This window comes from Rattus norvegicus, chromosome 2, assembly GCF_021556685.1.
Source record: "Rattus norvegicus strain SHRSP/BbbUtx chromosome 2, alternate assembly SHRSP_T2T, whole genome shotgun sequence".
Taxonomy (NCBI): Eukaryota; Metazoa; Chordata; class Mammalia; order Rodentia; family Muridae; genus Rattus; species Rattus norvegicus.
In genome coordinates this window covers 121,119,012-121,139,897 of record NC_141535.1, presented here as the reverse complement: position 1 = coordinate 121,139,897, position 20,886 = coordinate 121,119,012, and the positions used below count along the sequence as shown (strand labels likewise).

At 39.9% G+C, this 20,886-nt stretch overlaps 1 protein-coding gene across 26 annotated transcripts in view; it reads right to left on the bottom strand.

Annotated features, from left to right (window-relative positions):
• The window catches only part of Bltp1 (bridge-like lipid transfer protein family member 1), a 217,155-nt gene that overhangs the window by 37,206 nt on the left and 159,063 nt on the right, over positions 1-20,886 (bottom strand). For 13 of the 26 annotated variants that reach the window (XM_087619106.1, XM_087619112.1, XM_087619136.1 and 10 more), the window contains 8 exons: positions 19,857-20,025; positions 17,732-17,943; positions 16,281-16,479; positions 12,104-12,163; positions 10,720-10,946; positions 9,854-10,054; positions 9,532-9,662; positions 8,045-8,168 (listed from right to left, as the gene is read on the bottom strand). In XM_087619106.1, coding sequence (XP_087475232.1) covers positions 8,045-8,168; positions 9,532-9,662; positions 9,854-10,054; positions 10,720-10,946; positions 12,104-12,163; positions 16,281-16,479; positions 17,732-17,943; positions 19,857-20,025 — 1,323 coding nt within the window. 26 annotated transcript variants of the gene reach the window in all.

Here is a 20,886-nt window from a genome sequence, read left to right as displayed (position 1 = left end):
AGACCAGATAAACAGTTCTCTGCACCCAAATCCCGTGGGAGGGAGAGCTAAACCTTCAGAGAGGCAGACACGCCTGGGAAACCAGAAGAGACTGCACTCTGCACACATTACTGATTCCAGAGGAAAACACCAAACGCCATCTGGAACCCTGGTGCACTGAAGCTCCCGGAAACGGCGGTGCAGATCTTCCTGGTTGCTGCCGCCTCAGAGAGCTCGTGGGCAGCACCTCGCGAGCGAACTTGAGCCTCGGGAACACAGGTAAGACCAACTTTTCTGGTGCAAGTGACCTGCCTGGTGAACTCAAGACACAGGCCCACAGGAACAGCTGAAGACCTGTAGAGAGGAAAAACTACACGCCGGAAAGCAGAACACTCTGTCGCCATAACAGGCTGAAAGAAAACAGGAAAACTGGTCTACAGCACTCCTGACACACAGGCTGATAGGACAGTCTAGCCACTGTCAGAAATAGCAGAACAAGGTAACACTAGAGATAATCTGATGGTGAGAGGCAAGCGCAGGAACCCAAGAAACAGAAACCAAGACTACATGGCATCATCGGAGCCCAATTCTCCCACCAAAATAAACATGGAATATCCAAACACACCAGAAAAGCAAGATCTAGTTTCAAAATCGTATTTGATCATGATGCTGGAGAACTTCAAGAAAGACGTGAAGAACTCCCTTAGAGAAACACAGGAAAACATTAATAAACAAGTAGAAGCCTACAGAGAGGAATCGCAAAAATCCCTGAAAGAATTCCAGGAAAACACAATCAAACAGTTGAAGGAATTAAAAATGGAAATAGAAGCAAACAAGAAAGAACACATGGAAACAACCCTGGATATAGAAAACCAAAAGAAGAGACAAGGAGCTGTAGATACAAGCTTCACCAACAGAATACAAGAGATGGAAGAGAGAATCTCAGGAGCAGAAGATTCCATAGAAATCATTGATTCAACTGTCAAAGATAATGTAAAGCGGAAAAAGCTACTGGTCCAAAACATACAGGAAATCCAGGACTCAATGAGAAGATCAAACCTAAGGATAATAGGTATAGAAGAGAGTGAAGACTCCCAGCTCAAAGGACCAGTAAATATCTTCAACAAAATCATAGAAGAAAACTTCCCTAACCTAAAAAAAGAGATACCCATAGGCATACAAGAAGCCTACAGAACTCCAAATAGATTGGACCAGAAAAGAAACACCTCCCGTCACATAATAGTCAAAACACCAAACGCACAAAACAAAGAAAGAATATTAAGCGCAGTACGGGAAAAAGGTCAAGTAACATATAAAGGCAGACCTATCAGAATCACACCAGACTTTTCGCCAGAAACTATGAAGGCCAGAAGATCCTCGACAGATGTCATACAGACCCTAAGAGAACACAAATGCCAGCCCAGGTTACTGTATCCTGCAAAACTCTCAATTAACACAGATGGAGAAACCAAGATATTCCATGACAAAACCAAATTTACACAATGTCTTTCTACAAATCCAGCACTACAAAGGATAATAAATGGTAAAGCCCAACATAAGGAGGCAAGCTATACCCTAGAAGAAGCAAGAAACTAATCGTCTTGGCAACAAAACAAAGAGAAGAAAAGCACACAAACATAGCCTCACATCCAAATATGAATATAACAGGAAGCAATAATCACTAATCCTTAATATCTCTCAACATCAATGGCCTCAACTCCCTAATAAAGACATAGATTAACAAACTGGATACGCAACGAGGACCCTGCATTCTGCTGCCTACAGGAAACACACCTCAGAGACAAAGACAGACACTACCTCAGAGTGAAAGGCTGGAAAACAACTTTCCAAATGGTCGGAAGAAGCAAGCTGGAGTAGCCATTCTAATATCAAATAAAATCAATTTTCGACTAAAAGTCATCAAAAAAGATAAGGAAGGACACTTCATATTCATCAAAGGAAAAATCCACCAAGATGAACTCTCAATCCTAAATACCTATGCCCCAAATACAAGGGCACCTACATACGTAAAAGAAACCTTACTAAAGCTCAAAACACACACTGCACCTCACACAATAATAGTAGCAGATTTCAACACCCCACTCTCATCAATGGACAGATCATGGAAATGGAAATTAAACAGAGACGTAGACAGACTAAGAGAAGTCATGAGCCAAATGGACTTAACAGATATTTATAGAACATTCTATCCTAAAGCAAAAGGATATACCTTCTTCTCAGCTCCTCATGGTACTTTCTCCAAAATTGACCATATAATTGGTCAAAAAACGGGCCTCAACAGGTACAGAAAGATAGAAATAATCCCATGCGTGCTATCGGACCACCACGGCCTAAAACTGGTCTTCAATAACAATAAGGGAAGAATGCCCACATACACGTGGAAATTGAACAATGCTCTACTCAACGATAACCTGGTCAAGGAATAAATAAAGAAAGAAATTAAAAACTTTTTAGAATTTAATGAAAATGAAGGTACAACGTACCCAAACTTATGGGACACAATGAAAGCTGTGCTAAGAGGAAAACTCATAGCGCTGAGTGCCTGCAGAAAGAAACAGGAAAGAGCATATGTCAGCAGCTTGACAGCACACCTAAAAGCTCTAGAACAAAAAGAAGCAAATACACCCAGGAGGAGCAGAAGGAAGGAAATAATCAAACTCAGAGCTGAAATCAACCAAGTAGAAACAAAAAGGACCATAGAAAGAATCAACAGAACCAAAAGTTGGCTCTTTGAGAAAATCAACAAGATAGATAAACCCTTAGCCAGACTAACGAGAGGACACAGAGAGTGTGTCCAAATTAACAAAATCAGAAATGAAAAGGGAGACATAACTACAGATTCAGAGGAAATTCAAAAAATCATCAGATCTTACTATAAAAGCCTATATTCAACAAAACTTGAAAATCTGCAGGAAATGGACAATTTCCTAGACAGATACCAGGTACCGAAGTTAAATCAGGAACAAATAAACCAGTTAAACAACCCCATAACTCCTAAGGAAATAGAAGCAGTCATTAAAGTTCTCCCATCCAAAAAGAGGCCAGGTCCAGACGGGTTTAGTGCAGAATTCTATCAAACCTTCATAAAAGACCTCATACTAATATTATCCAAACTAATCCACAAAATTGAAACAGATGGAGCACTACCGAATTCCTTCTATGAAGCCACAATTACTCTTATACCTAAACCACACAAAGACACAACAAAGAAAGAGAACTTCAGACCAATTTCCCTTATGAATATCGACGCAAAAATACTCAATAAAATTCTGGCAAACCGAATCCAAGAGCACATCAAAACAATCATCCACCATGATCAAGTAGGCTTCATCCCAGGCATGCAGGGATGGTTTAATATACGGAAAACCATCAACGTGATCCATTATATAAACAAACTGAAAGAACAGAACCACATGATCATTTCATTAGATGCTGAGAAAGCATTGACAAAATTCAACACCCCTTCATGATAAAAGTCCTGGAAAGAATAGGAATTCAAGGCCCATACCTAAACATAGTAAAAGCCATATACAGCAAACCAGTTGCTAACATTAAACTAAATGGAGAGAAACTTGAAGCAATCCCACCAAAATCAGGGACTAGACAAGGCTGCCCACTCTCTCCCTACTTATTCAATATAGTTCTTGAAGTTCTAGCCAGAGCAATCAGACAACCAAAGGAGGTCAAGGGGATACAGATCGGAAAAGAAGAAGTCAAAATATCACTATTTGCAGATGATATGATAGTTTATTTAAGTGATCCCAAAACTTCCACCAGAGAACTACTAAAGCTGATAAACAACTTCAGCAAAGTGGCTGGGTATAAAATTAACTCAAATAAATCAGTAGCCTTCCTCTACACAAAAGAGAAACAAGCCGAGAAAGAAATTAGGGAAACGACACCCTTCATAATAGACCCAAATAATATAAAGTACCTCGGTGTGACTTTAACCAAGCAAGTAAAAGATCTGTACAATAAGAACTTCAAGACACTGAAGAAGGAAATTGAAGAAGATCTCAGAAGATGGAAAGATCTCCCATGCTCATGGATTGGCAGGATTAATATAGTAAAAATGGCCATTTTACCAAAACCGATCTACAGATTCAATGCAATCCCCATCAAAATACCAATCCAATTCTTCAAAGAGTTAGACAGAACAATTTGTAAATTCATCTGGAATAACAAAAAACCCAGGGTAGCTAAAACTATCCTCAACAATAAAAGGTCTTCAGGGGGAATCACTATCCCTGAACTCAAGCAGTATTACAGAGCAATAGTGATAAAAACTGCATGGTATTGGTACAGAGACAGACAGATAGACCAATGGAATAGAATTGAAGACCCAGAAATGAACCCACACACCTATGGTCACTTGATTTTTGACAAAGGAGCCAAAACCATCCAATGGAAAAAAGATAGCATTTTCAGCAAATGGTGCTGGTTCAACTGGAGGTCAACATGTAGAAGAATGCAGATCGATCCATGCTTATCACCCTGTACAAAGCTTAAGTCCAAGTGGATCAAGGACCTCCACATCAAACCAGACACACTCAAACTAATAGAAGAAAAACTAGGGAAGCATCTGGAACACATGGGCACTGGAAAAAAATTTCCTGAACAAAACACCAATGGCTTATGCTCTAAGATCAAGAATCGACAAATGGGATCTCATAAAACTGCAAAGCTTCTGTAAGGCAAAGGACACTGTGGTTAGGACAAAACGGCAACCAACAGATTGGGAAAAGATCTTCACCAATCCTACAACAGATATAGGCCTTATATCCAAAATATACAAAGAACTCAAGAAGTTAGACCGCAGGGAGACAAATAACCCTATCAAAAAATGGGGTTCAGAGCTAAACAAAGAATTCACAGCTGAGGAATGCCGAATGGCTGAGAAACACCTAAAGAAATGTTCAACATCTTTTGTCATAAGGGAAATGCAAATCAAAACAACCCTGAGATTTCACCTCACACCAGTGAGAATGGCTAAGATCAAAAACTCAGGTGACAGCAGATGCTGGCGAGGATGCGGAGAAAGAGGAACACTCCTCTATTGATGGTGGGATTGCAGACTGGTACAACCATTCTGGAAATCAGTCTGGAAGTTCCTCAGAAAATTGGACATTGAACTGCCTGAGGATCCAGCTATACCTCTCTTGGGCATATACCCAAAAGATGCCCCAACATATAAAAAAGACACGTGCTCCACTATGTTCATTGCAGCCTTATTTATAATAGCCAGAAGCTGGAAAGAACCCAGATGCCCTTCAACAGAGGAATGGATACAGAAAATGTGGTACATCTACACAATGGAATATTACTCAGCTATCAAAAACAACGACTTTATGAAGTTCGTAGGCAAATGGTTGGAACTGGAAAATATCATCCTGAGTGAGCTAACCCAATCACAGAAAGACATACATGGTATGCACCCATTGATAAGTGGCTATTAGCCCAAATGCTTGAATTACCCTAGATGCCTAGAACAAATGAAACTCAAGACGGATGATCAAATGTGAATGCTTCACTCCTTCTTTAAAAGGGGAATATGAATACCCTTGGCAGGGAAGAGAGAGGCAAAGATTAAAACAGAGACTGAAGGAACACCCATTCAGAGCCTGCCCCACATGTGGCCCATACATATACAGCCACCCAATTAGACAAGATGGATGAAGCAAAGAAGTGCAGACCGACAGGAGCTGGATGTAGATCGCTCCTGAGAGACACAGACAGAATACAGCAAATACAGAGGTGAATGCCAGCAGCAAACCACTGAACTGAGATTAGGACCCCGGTTGAAGGAATCAGAGAAAGAACTGGAAGAGCTTGAAGGGGCTCGAGACCCCATATGTACAACAATGCCAAGCAACCAGAGCTTCCAGGGACTAAGCCACTACCTAAAGACTATACATGGACTGACCCTGGACTCTGACCTCATAGGTAGCAATGAATATCCTAGTAAGAGCACCAGTGGAAGGGGAAGCCCTGGGTCCTGCTAAGCCTGAACCCCCAGTGAACTAGTCTATGGGGGGAGGGCGGCAATGGGGGGAGGGTGGGGAGGGGAACACCCAGAAGGAAGGGGAGGGGGGAGGGGGATGTTTGCCCGGAAACCGGGAAAGGGAATAACACTCGAAATGTATATAAGAAATACTCAAGTTGATAAAAAAACAAAACAAAACAAAACCAAAAAAAAATATATAAAATTAGCAAAACAAATCCAAATAATTATACAAACTACAACTAAGTAGAATTAGTCTGGGTATTTAACGGTGATTCAACACTCAAAATTCAATTAATGTAATTCACCATATAGTCAAGTTAAATAAGAAAAGTAATTTGTTTATATTAATAGATATAGAAACCCAACATCTTTTTACATTAAAAACTACGTAATCTAAGATTGAGAGGAGCTTTCATGTATGTGTTTGTGTGTATGTGTGTGTGTGTGTAGGCCATAAGTCAATGTCAGGTGTCTTCTGACTTCTTGGGACAGGGTCCCTCACAGAACCTGGCACTTACCAACTAGGTAGATAGACTGGCAGTCAAGTCTCCACCTGCCCAGTACTTGGATAAGTTCAGGAGCACACTGGCACATGGGCACTTTAAGTGGGTGCTGGGGACCTGAACTCAGGTGTTCATGCTTGGGTAGCAAGTTTACTTTACCACCAAGCCATCTCCCCAGCCTTGAAGGGAATGTTTTGAATTGGGTTAAAAAAAATTACAAAAAACCCTGAAGAGCTAACATATCAAGTGGTCAAAAACTTCAAACTTACCCACTAAGAACAGAAACAAGGTAAGGAAGTCCCCCTTGAATCTAGAATATCCCCAAAGGCACATGCTGAGTGGCTTTGTTCCCAGCCCGTAACAGAACAACTAGGAAGTGGTTGAAACTTAGGAGTGAATCATAGTGCAAAGTTAAGTGACGGTGAGCATGCCATGGATACTGAGATCCTTCTGTGGCTCTGTTTGTGCTCCATGATCCCTTTCACAGGCTGTATCTCTCTTCCTGCCTCACTGCTTCCTGGCTACCATGAAGTGAGCAGGTCTCTGCTACACCTCCTATCATGATGCACTGTACCAGATGAGCACAAAGCAACAGGGTACGTGGTATAGATTGGAACCATGAACCAAAACAAACCTTTTCAGTATAAATCTTCTAAAATGTGTATAGGAGCTATTATGTGAAGAAAACAAATTCTTACGATGAAATTGAAAACATTACAAATGGAGAAATACTTTACATTCAGAACTGTAAGTAGAATACTGCTCAAGAGTAAGGAATGAGAAAGGAGCACACTGGGTTTTAGGGCAGTGAAAATAGCATGTTAATTATGACAAAGACGGCATGTTGTCATACGTGGATCCCACACCACAGAATGCAGAGCATCAAAGGGAACCAGCCCTCTTGTAAGCTATCAGCCTTGGCAACTGTGCACATGTGGGCACATGAGCTGTGCTGAGTGTAACACTCTCAGGGAGAACATTGACAGTGTGTGCGTGCAGGGAAATTCTCTGTACATGCTTCGAAATTGTGTTAGGAACTTAAAATTGCTCTAAAATTATATTTTATTAAAAAGATAGAGCAGAAAAGAGAAATTGTGACTTAGAGATAAATATTGAAAAATTGGAGGCAAAGACATGGAAAAGGATTGCATACTTCTGAGAGCACACACTAGAGGTTAAAAGCCAGTGAGTCCATGGATGGCAGGAAATCACAATGATTGGGCCTAAGTACAGAGCTCCATCGCCTGGATTTGAAATCAGACTCCATCCAGCATTACTGGCGAGAGAAACCTGGACAAATTACTTGACCTCTCTGTGTATCAGGTGTCACTTTTAAAATGGTAGGAAAAGCGCTTTCATAGGTCTGCTGTGGAGATTTCTGGGTAGTTAAAGGCAAAGTGTTTAAACAGTGTTCTATATACAGGTCTGCTTTTCGTAATCGGTGGTATTATCACCAGCATTAACAAGAACATAAATTTCTTTGTCAGTTTCAAAAACTCAGTGAGCATTTAAAAATGAAAGTCTGAGGCGCGCTCACCCGCATGCTGGACCTCCGCAACTTCTTACGGACATCTCTTCGGATGTCATTCACGGCCACAGACTCCAACTGCTGATAACGCTGGATTTCCTGGTTTATGGTTCCTTCACTTGCACCCAATTTTCTAAATGAAACAACAACAACAACAACAAAAAAAAGAAAGAAACAAAAAACCCCACCAAAATAGGGGTTATTGTAAAGAAGCAAGGAAGTACATGCGAGTTCTCCCTGTTTCTTTCAGCCTTCTCCTTCTCAGGATAGCCCAACTCCTATAAGCCTACTGCTCACACTGGTAAGTCACAGAGACACACGGACATCTGGGGAAATGCTTTCACAAGGTCTACCCACTGACCGATCTCAGGGTGCCAACAAGCTCATGAAAACCAAACATTCACATTACAGGAAAATGGATGATGATTTGGGAAGACATTTATTTTGCCTCAAGTCATTTTTCTCCCTGAGGATAAAACTCAAATTAATAGAAAATATGAATCATTCATTACATGATAATTTACAGAGAAACTTTAAAGGTCATACCTTTTATATTTAAAAACTCCTGTATTTTGGGAAATTCTGATTGAATAATAACAACAAAATCCCCACAGGTATAAGCATTTGGAGATTAGAAAAAATGAAGCTTGGCCACTAACTTGAGAAAATAAAAGTTTTAAAATGTAGCCTTATGGGGTTGGGGATTTAGCTCAGTGGTAGAGCGCTTGCCTAGGAAGCACAAGGCCCTGGGTTCGGTCCCCAGCTCCGAAAAAAAAGAAAAAGGAAAAAAAAAATGTAGCCTTATATAAGAGGAGCTTAGTGGAATTACACAACAGCTGGTGAGAGAAGTTTTAAAAAGAGAAAAGTTAAAAAGGCTACTGATGCTTACTGCCTTATCCCTATTTTTTCTAAAAAAACTGTTAATATTGACCATTAAGACTTAAAAACACACACACACACACGACAGAGAGAGAGAGAGAGAGAGAGAGAGAGAGAGAGAGAGAGAGAGAGAGAGAGAAACTACGAATTCCCATTTATACAAGAGCAAATCTCAGTACTTTCCTCGGAGGCAGGCAGTTTTCTTAGGAGCCCATTCAGAACATCTATTTCCCTCACAGCTACACTGTCGGCTTTACTGTGAGACAACATGCCACACCAGAACGCCATGAATGCTGATTCTAACTCCTCAAAACAAAGCTCCAATCTATAAACAAGGTTAGCAAACCAACACACACATTCAACTCCGCCTATGGATGCAGTTAAGCATGATCATGCGTATAGAAGTCCTCAGCCACTCACTGCATAGAAATGAGGAGTTGTAAAGACAGAAAATTAGGATTTCAGGCTTTACTTTATTGCTTATAATCTTAGAAAAATGACTAAACTTCTTGGCACACTGATGACATCACTGATAAACTAAAAGTGTTCCTCCATCTTTGCATCCTATTATTCTATTACTAGACAATGCTTTAGTAAGTTAAAGAACAATGACATACTTAAGATCATCTATTACTTTGGCTTGTTCATTCAGTTCTCTGATGTCCACTAAACGCTTCATAATTTTTCTTCCTCTGGGTTCTCCTGGCTGACTAGAAGATGTTCCTTGTCTTCGATAATCTACAGCTTCCTTTAAAAAAAAATCAAAGTATATATGTTAATACCACTTTCAGTTTATACAGACCATCTATACTACAAAAATTAATGCCTAGATCAAAAAGAGCATGCAGGAATCAAAGCCCTCTACAGCAGGTGAGATGATTGCGCTTCTCCACTGATTCAAGCCCCATTTCATAAGGTGTCTACTGGGTTGCTACCTACGTTTCCCCATGAGTGTGCTCTGCACGCTTTCAAATGGGCCTGGCTAGCCTGAGGGGAGCCCCGCATCTCTGAGTCACACAGATACTCTGCAGGAACAGAATAGCGCTGATTTGGTGGAGCCAGGCCTAGTAGGTGATTTACAAGTCGCTGCCCAAAGGTGAGTTTGTGGCCATCTCCACTTACTGAACTTCCGTCTGAACTCTAAATAATAAACAGTATTATTAATTTAAAGTTACTTTTCAAGTCAAAACTATTTAATGATACAACAGATAAATGTATTTAAAATCTCTTTATAAATCAAAACCAGAATGAAATCTGAAAGTCACTCTTTTTGCTGCTAAATAACTTGATACAACAGAGTAAACAGTATAGTTGGAAAAACACATTTTACATGTATATATCACAGCATAAACACTTTGCTTCTTGAAAGACTTATTTGTAAAACCCTTTGCTAAGACAAGATTACAGACCACAATATCCATCCATTTAGCTTTACGATGGCCAGGGCTAAACATTGGCCACCACACTCTCAGCACCAGCCAGGAAAGCTCCTCTCTTTACAGCAGGCCTTCCCTCCCGCTCTCAAGCCTCACCCCCCCAGTCCCAGACTCAACCCGCTGATCTACTTTCTGTGGTAATAGGTTAACTGTACCTCACTTTCAATGTTACATAGTACATCGAAGTTAAGGCACATTTCCTAAAGGCATGATTATGAAATACACAACAGCACTGTAAAATGCAGACCCAGAAATCACCACCTTCCTGCCTTCCTCTACGACAGCAACCACAACACACAAAATAGCCCGAGTTAATCCTAATTTTCCTGAAAATCCAGCCTTAAAATCCCTGACAGTGAATGCACTTACAGTATGGATGGTGGGAGACATAGTATCAACTTCATCTTCATCAGACAGGTCAGCTATATTCACTGAATTGAGGTCAGCAATGTCATCTATGTCTTCCTCTCCTGTCAGTGTTGTAAGGGTGTTGCCCAGAGCGTTAAGTCTCTTGCCGATGTTGGGGTCCATGTGGACATCAATCCCACACATTTTCCACAATACATTCAGTGTCCAGGTTCCAGCACTACTACTTTCTGTTTAAATAAAGAAGTGGCATGTTTTCAAGTCCTAGGAATAGGAGTATACACACTTACGAACTGTACGGTGGCCATATCAGATACCCAAGGCCTTTCACAGCAAGACCTGCTCCAAACGCCAGGCAGTGCTGGCTTCCATGTATACAGTGTGTATGTTACTCTACTATATAATAGCATGGCTCTTTATCCCTCTGGGCTCAAACAGATACCTTCCCATGGATACAGCAGAAACCATTACAAACCAACGACCTACAAGGAACTAAATAAACTGGTCAAAGTAAACGTCAAAGCTACAAAACCAAAAATCTTTCTCTGAACTTGAGAAAAGGTGGATCTCTTTTAAATGAGAACATAGAAATGAGGCCATGAGCTCTTTCCAGCCACGTGATGTCATCAATTAAAGCAAAGCAAAACAAATGAACGAGCAAGTAGTGAAAGCAGCAAAAGGCAGAGCTCAGTGGGCCCTGCTGACAGTTAGATAGATGCTGCTTCCAGTTCTTTCTTCCTTCCCTGCCACAGCATTCATAAATTTAACATCAACTGCAAATGCCCCGGGGAAAGATTCTGCTTGGTTAAGCTGGTTTGGGTAGGTGCTTTCACTTGTAGACAGATAGCACTGATGAAGACGTGTGTCCTCTATCCCAGAAGGTGTGTCTGCTCAGTCCCTAGCTTCCTAGCAGTGCTGCTGGAAACTGTCTTAACTTCTTAGGCCTTTGTTGCTGGGAATGGCAGGTGTCTCTTGAGATCTCTTACTCAGGATGAATATCGAGGCTACACCTGGAAGAAGTCAAGGAACAGCAAGAAAAGAAAAGATCCCTAGGAACACTGCTGGTATCAATCAGTTTCAATGGCTCTCAACATCCAAAGAACCTTTAAGGAAATGTCTGCTGTTAGTGCACCCTGTTAACTTTTATTGTATGGGAGATTAATACTTGACATTGCTATCTTCTTGGTTGAGACACCACCACACTCACTTCCAGTTACCACCCAGCTGTTTTCCTATGCTTTAGTGCCTTTGATGGTCTCACCATTTGATCTCTTACTCAAAATTATTTACCTCCCTAGGCATCGACAAATCAACTCCTAAATGTGGCATTCGAGACTTCCCACCTTATTTTCACCTAACTCTGTTTCAAAGTGAACAGTGAACTTACCAGCTGCAGCTTGTCCTGTAGTCCTTGAACAAACCTCATAGGTACCATCTGGAACCACACCTGCACAAGAAGGAGCCCAATAATAGTTGTCAATAAAAATATGCTTGTGATTAAACATATACCACATGTTTTCTCCCAAAGACAATTACCTAAATGTAAACAGGATTTCTAGCTCTGCTAGGTTTTAAATCCTTCCCACAAAAGAACAAATTTTGGACTCAGTCGTATTATACAAATTGGAGCATTTCATTTTTATGATTTTAGCAACTTACTCATGGTTTTGGCTTTACTTGTAGCACATAATTATTAGAGTCACACTACCTGGGCATCTCTAGACAGCTTTCTATCAGCTCTAGGATTCTACAACAATTTTTGTGACACTGTGTATATAATACACACACACACACACACACACACACACACACACACACACACACACAGAGTTATTGCTGGTTCCATTTTGGATGACAGGGTCTCCCTGTGCAGCTTGCCTTGGCCTTGAAGTCATAATCCAGTCTCAGGCTGATTACAGACAAGGCACTAAATCCTAGAGAGAACATTTATATGTATGCATGTATGTATATATGTGTGCATGCATATGTGTGAGTATGTGTGCATGTATGCATGTGCGCACATGTGCATGTATGTATGTGTGCATGCATGTATGCATACATGTTTGAATGCATGTGCACACATGTATGTGTATGTGTGCATGCATGCACATATGTGTGCATGCATGTATGCATAGGTGTGTATGCATGCATATGTGCATGTATGCATATATGCATGCATTTACATATGTATGTATGTATGTATGTATGTATGTATGTATGTATGTATGTATGTATGTATATGTGTGAGCATGTGCATAGACCTTGTGCAAGTGCCATGACATGAATGAAGAACAGGTGTTAGTTCTCTCTCCTCCAGCCCTGTGGGTCCTGGGGATTAACTCACCTTATTAGCATAATGGCAAGCACCTTTGCCAACTGAGACATTTGGCCAGCCCCATGTACGAATATTTTGAGGATGGAAGTCAATGAAAAACAAAATGACAATTAAGAACTACCACATTTGGGTGGATCTCTAAGAGTTCTATGCCAGCCTGGTCTAGAACATGAGTTCCAGGACAGTCTAGGCTGTTACATAGAGAAACCCTCTCTGGACAACAAGACAAGAACAAATGAACTGCCATGTTAGTTCAGAGATAATCTGTCATGTTTGACATCTTTTTGCCAAGGAGTATTTTATGAGGAAAATGGCTGACTGCTATGATATCAACCTCACAATCTTGTTCCTAAGCCCAGAAACATACCGTATTTTAAATGCAAAATGTTGCCACCATCTGGCTTTAACTTGGTACCTTAAACTTAGTGAAGAATATGCTATTTTTGAAATAAATCATCTCTAAACTATATAATGTAAAGAAAGAATTAAGGTTACTTACTTTCAGTAAGCTTTAATGGAAATTAAATATCACTCTAAATTTGATTAGTCCTAAGTGAAATGTCCTTTTCTAACTTTGTGTGAATTCTAAATTGGTATTCACATGTCACTTAAGGTTGGAGTGATTTCCTTTTATATATTTTAAAATTTTTATTGGATATTTTATGTATTTACATTTCAAATGTTATTCCCCTGCCCCTTTCCTGGTTCCTCACTTTCCCCTCCCCCCACCCCCTGCTTCTATGAGGATGCTCCCACTCCCACCCACTCACTCCCACCTCAATGCCTTGGAATTCCCCTACATTGTGGAAATGAGCCTTCACAGGACCAAGAGCTTTTCCTCCTACTGATCCTAGACAATGCCATCCTCTGCTATATATTTTGCTGGAGCCATGGGTCCCTCCTTATGTATTCATTGGTTGGTGGGTTAGTCCCTTGGAGCACTGGTGGGGTCTGGTTAGTTGATATTGCTGTTCTTCCTATGGGGTTTCAAATCCTTTCAGCATCTTCAGTCCTTAACTCAATTGGGGCCTAATGATTAGCTGCAAGCATCCTTATCTGTATCAGTAGGGCTCTGGCTAAGTCTCTCAGGAAACAGACATATCTAGCTCCTGTCAGCAAGCACTTCTTGGTATCAGCAATAGTGACTGGGTTTGGTGTTTGCATGTGGGACAGTTCAACAGGTAAGGCAGTCTCTAGATGACATTTTCTTCAGTCTCTGCTCTAGTCTTTGTCTCTGGATTTCCTCCCGTGAATATTTTGCTCTCCCTTCTAAGAAGGACTTGAAGCATCCACATTTTGGTCTTCCTTCTTGAGCTTTATATGGTCTGTGAATTGTTTCTTGGGGATTCTGAGCTTTTGTGCTACTATCCACCTAACAGTGAGTTCATGCCATGTGTGTTCTTTTGTGATTGGACTAATTCACTAAGGATGATATTTTCTAGTTCCATCCATTTGCCTCTGAATTTCAAGAAGTCATTGTTTTTAACAGCTGAGTAGTACTCCATTGTGTAAATATATCACATTTTCTGTATCCATTACTCTGTTGAGGGACATTTGAGTTCTTTGCAGCTTCTGGCTATTATAAATAAGGCTGTTATGAAAAGAGTGGAACATGTGTCCTTGTAATATGTTGAAGCATCTTTTAGGTATATGTCCAGTAGTGATATAGCTGGGTCCTCAGGTAGTACTATGTCCAGTTTTCTGAGGAACCTCCAGACTCATTTCCAGAATGGGTGTACCAGCTGGCAATCCCATCAACAATGGAGGAGTGTTCCTCTTTCTCCACATCCTCACCAGCATCTGCTGTCACCTGAATTTTTGATCTTAGCCATTCTGACTGGTGTGAGGTGGAATCTCAGGGATGTTTTGATTTGTATTTCCATGATGACTAAAGATGTTGAACATTTCTTTAGGTGCTTCTCTGACATTTGATATAAATTCTTTGTTTAGCTCTGTACCCCATTTTTTTTTTGGTTCTTTTTTTTTTTCGGAGCTGGGGACCGAACCCAGGGCCTTGCACTTCCTAGGCAAGCGCTCTACCACTGAGCTAAATCCCCAACCTCTGTACCCCATTTTTAATAGGGTTATTTGGCTCTCTGGAGTCTAACTATTCTTGAGTTCTTTGTATATATTGGATATTAGCTCTCTATCAGATGTAGGATTGGTAAAGATCTTTTCCCAATCAGTTGGTTGCCATTTTGTCCTAATGACAGTGTCCCTTGCCTTACAGAAGCTTTGCAGTTTATGAGGCCCCATTTGTCAATTCTAGATCTTAGAGCATAAGCCATTGGTGTTCTGTTCAGGAAATTTTCCCCTGTGCCCATGTGTTTGAGGCTCTTCCTCAATTTCTCTATTAGTTTCAGTGGATCTGGGTTTATGTGGAGGTCCTTGATCCACATGGACTTGAGCTTTGTACAAGGAGATAATAATGGGTCGATTTGCATTCTTCTACTTGCTGATGTCCAGTTGAACCAAAGCCATTTGTTGAAAATGCTATCTTTTTTCCATTGGAGTTTTAGCTTCTTTGTCAAGGAACAAGTGACCATAGGTGTGTGGGTTCATTTCTGGGTCTTCAATTCTATTCCACTGATCTACCTGCCTGTCTCTGTACCAGTATCATGCAGTTTTTTATCACAAACCTTTCTCCTTTCTAATCATCACATACACAAAGAGTGGAATTAGAGGAATTCATAATGATTCTTTCAAATCCTAGAAACTTGGGCTGTGTCTCTGGGTTATTACTGTGTCAGCTATAATTAAAGGAGAAATTCTAGTCCAATAGATTTACAATCTACTGTGTGTTTAGTGAGTTTTCTCTTGCAGTCACCACTCTCTTACAGATTTATGGAACAAGGATGGCTTCTTTGGTCATTCAACTACAGGAAAAACCAGGCCGTGAGCAAAGCTTCACATGTGTAGAAGTCTCTCTGACTTACACGAAGGCTGAAGTTACAGTTTTTTACAGATGTATTTTGCTACCTTTAACTACAAAAAGTCCTTATTCATTTCTAAAGCAATCCTATATCTGAACATCCTTAAATTTTCAACAAAGAGACATTTCAATTTTTTCTTTTTTTTTTTTTTTTTTGGTTCTTTTTTTCGGAGCTGGGGACCGAACCCAGGGCCTTGCGCTTCCTAGGTAAGCGCTCTACCACTGAGCTAAATCCCCAGCCCCCAATTTTTTCTTTTTAGAAATATAAGCCTCACATAAAAAATAAACGAGACTCACAAGCATTCATTACTAGATCTCCACGGATTTCTGGTTTCCAGTCATCCCACGATGTCTCAAAGCCATCAGCAAAACGGATACAAAAGTTCTTGAAATGGCCTTTGCTAACCAGAGACTCTGAGGAGCAGGCAGTGATGAGAGTACTTTCGATGGTCAGCACTAGGGCAGAGCCAGTGTCCAGGTCTCCAGTGTGGTTAGACTAAAGAAATATCATAGGGAAATGAGGCAAAAGGTGAATGTAAAATGTTTTTTAAAAGACTTATTTTCTGTGTATGAATGCTTTGTCTGCCTATACATATGTGCACCACATGCTTGTCTGGTTTCCACAGTCATCAGAAGAGGGCTTCGGATTCACTGAATTAGAGTGGTACAGATGGTTGTGACCCACCATATGGGTGTTTGAAATTAAGCCCAGTTCTGTACAAGAACAACAAGTACCATTGAGTGCTGTGCCATTTCTCTAGACCAGATGACTTATAAAATTTAGAAATCTTTATATTCACAATAAAAGTCTAGAAAGGGTTAAGTCTAGAAGTCCTTAATAAAAGGCAACTTAGCAAAATATGTTGTAAACAATACTCAAGTGAAATGCATGTTCCTTGTGCACCTTTTCCATTTTAATATGCAAAGGGCTAATATCTGTGCTTCCCTAGCTCCTGTTTAGTAGGGACACTCTCACCTGAGAGCCAGTTCTTGTGTGTGTAGCTTTCCTGAGCCCTCTTATCATGTCATTAGAAAGTTGCCACAGCTCAACTCTTTAGACACAAGCAACACTACCAGTACATCTTGAACTCCTCCAAGTTTCTCTTTGCACTGTTCTTCCAAACAGAACCCTCAATGTAAGTTTATTACATTCAGTATTAGTATCTCTGCCAGGATTTTAAATTATTAAAAGTGACAATGAAGAAACACTGTAACAATAAGATGATCTCTGCATGGGATTCTTAGAGCAATATTTTTCTTGGTCTAACACTTGCAGACAGCATTTTCTTACTTAACCGCAAGTTCAAGTAACAATGCATTCCTGAAAACTGACCCTAAACTATGAAGACAGCATACTTTTTTCCATCTAAGTACACAGATAACTAGCAAGATTTTTATCCTTATTTAATATTCATACTACACTTTGTAAGCAAATTGAAACTCTCTGCCATGTTTCAGATGAGGGTATTAAAGTACATTTGAAATGTCTCTTTCCGCTTTAATATGTTTTGGATATAATTGGATATAATTTGGATAACAATCAATCCAAAGATTTCTTACTTAAAAATAAAAGCAATGAGAAGATTCTGAAGCTTATTTGCAAAAATAAGAATTAGGAGTTCTTCCTTGCTCAAGTTATAAACAGCTCTACTTATAATGGTTATAATCTACACTTACAAAAATGGTGAGTAGCAACATCTAGCTTTCAATTCTGAATAAAGGCTCCTATGTCTTGATTGTTTCTGTACCTGTGCAGTATTTGTTATAGGGAGGCAAATTCCTAGATCATTCACAGTTAGCTGGAGGAAGAGAGTCCCAAAGGCCTGGGCTGATGTTTGCTGGATGCCAGGGAGCATGTCTACCACTTCCTTTGTAGCCATATGAATATCCTTATGCAAAGCCATTCGTTGTTCATTCCAGTTGTCATAGGCAGCCTTGTAATTCAGCCAAAACAGAACAGCTTTGGCAAACAGGCAGAAAGAAAACTAAAGTCAGTGATGTACGTGATTCATTACAGTTAGTAAATCACAACTACTATAAAATCCTGATGATTAATAATAACTTCTAATAAAAATTGCTACCAGAAAATCTTGATTAGAATTATAATGACACTAAAGTGATGTAGTTAATACTTTTCATGGAAAAGAAAGAAAGAAACAGAAAGAAGCAACTGCCAAATGGCAACAGAAAGAAACCCAGGTCCATTTATCCATTCAATATTATAGAATTCCGGTTATATATTTGGTTCTGGTTGGAGCAATAAACACAAATAAACATGGCCCTTGACCTTCATTGTACAGTTCACCCTTTGTGTAGGTTTGGCTGAGAAATGTCACAGGGTCATGCATTTAAACACTTGTTTCCCAGTTGATGGTACTATTTGGGGAAGTCATAGGAATGTAGAACCAAGCCTTGCTGGAGGAAATAGGCAACTGAGGGTGGATTGAGAGTTCATAGCATTGCCCCATTATAGCTCGCTCACTCTGGGCTTTCCTCAGGGTGGATGAGATCGAATCTCTTAGCTTCTCACTTGGGTACCTACTGCCATGCCTCTACAGCCATTATGGACTATCCTAGTAAGCCCAAATAAACTCTGTATCTACAAGTTACCTTTGTTCACAGTATTTTATCATACCAACAGAAAATCAGCTAATATGTACTTACTGCTTTGAATCACTTCTAAGAACACAGACACAATGCTAGGCATATATCTTAAAGGAAGTGATTTGGAATGGTCAAAGTCATTTGAGTTTGTTAGTAAGAAAAACACCCAAAGGAAAACCTTCATCTCAAGACAATATGGAAGTCTAAGGAGGTAAGAATGGCGAGCCACTAGAAGAGAAAAACAAGAGTGGGCCAGCCATCACCTGAGTGTTATAAGACCTGGGGAAGGATAAAGGCTGTGTGGCATGAGCAGGGCTCAGGGAAAACAGAGCAGCTATGGCAGTACTGCCAAAAGGGAAGTATTTAATGGTGGACCTAAGAGTACCGAGAACTGAAATTTTACAGATTCAGAAGTATCCCCGTGGGGTTGGGGATTTAGCTCAGTGGTAGAGCGCTTGCCTAGCAAGCACAAGGCCCTGGGTTCAGTCCCCAGCTCCGAAAAAAGAGAAAAAGAAAAAAAAGAAAAAAAAAAAAAGAAGTATCCCCGTACTGCCTCTGAAAAACAGTTAGTTTGTCCATCCAGTCAGCCCTCTTTCCCACTCTTTCTTTTCTGAAAGCTGCTGCCATCTTTTCTTAGACCACTGTGCTCAGACACTCACTCCTCTCAGTTAGCAATGTTTGTGTGTAGCACTCTATGCTAGGGCTGTTCTAGCCCTAGGATAAGAAAGTGAGTAACAGTTGATCGCATGAGCTTATCTCCTTGGTGAATTCTACATTCTAAGTGGAAACTGAAGAATTTGTTTCTCCTCTAAAGAGCAAAGGAAGATGCAGACTCAGATCTAGGAAAAAAAGATTTTTGACTCATTCACAAGTCTATATGAATTCTTTTTCAGCAGACTACATCATTGAGCGCAGAATCCTGATCCTGTTATCCACTGTATCCCACTTTTAGCCAGCACACAGTAAACATTTTCAGAATACACAAATCAATGTATATCTAAAATACAAACGGGTAGATGATCCAAGCAAAGAACTTAGCATTTAAGATTGGAACTTGGAATAAAATAATCCTATTTATGTCAAAAGCAAGGTAATTGTGAAGTATGACATGACTTTTAAAGCTGTAGTTAGCAAGACTTGCCTTAGGTGCCCACATTTCAGAGCTAGGAGGCAGTTAGCTCTGTGGCATCTGCACTGGCAAGGGCAAGCTACAGCAGACCTATCCTGGTTACCGCATGCTCCCACACAGTAATAGCTGGCATAACTTACCTCTATCAAAGGCCACAGGCTGCGCATAAACAATTGGTCTGTTCAGGGTGATAAGCACAGCTTCCCTATCTGAAGAACCACTGATTTCCTCTCGAAGGGCATTCCTTAATCCAATTCTAGTTTTAAAATAGGCAACTTGATGAAAATCAGAACCAGCTTCTTCATAAACCTAAAATAAAATTCAAAACTTAACAAAATCAAACAATGGAAAATTTTACCCAAGTAATTTAAACATTATATACCATTTTTCTCCAAAAGTCCTACAGTATACTTCCCAAATTCAACCATTAAATGATAGGCCCTTAATATTTTATAACATAAATACTTAAAATTAATGTAACATATAAGTAACTACGTAAAAGGTAAACTTGGATCTGGGCTGCAGCCCTGGGGTAAAGCTATCAAGCACAGTTAAAGCCAGCAGAGGAAAGCCTAGTGATATATTAAGTGTTTGAAATAAATAAGATTTCTCTCAACATATGTTTCCATTTGGAAAAAATGAGCTTTTCTAATCTAACAAGAATCTGAAATAGTTAATGTAGCCATTGATTTTTTAAAACTATAACTGACAATTAAAAATGACTTTTCAAATCCAAATTAGTGGAATATTAAAAAGAAATATTTAGCAAAATTCAATTAAAACAACAAAAAGTATCTCTGATAAACAGTAAAACTTGATTAGGGAACTACACTAGTTGCTGTCTTTTTCTTAAAACTTTACATATTTAACATTTATGACATATGAAATTTCAAACATTCTATAGGGAAGGTGTGAACGTAACACTTTACATATTAACTAATAAAAGCACAAGACAGTGAAATAAAAATAATGCTTAAGAAACTGACAGATTCCAAGCGAATGTTTGCACGGATTCTGGATGGAGTCTCACGCAATTGCTCCTGCACAACCTTGTGATAGGGAACACACAGTCAAAAGGACAGGAAATGGCAAAGTAAAACGTAAAGGCCAAGGAAGTCTTCAACAGAAGTCACAATGCAAATTGTAGGAACTTAAATATTTCTAAAACTA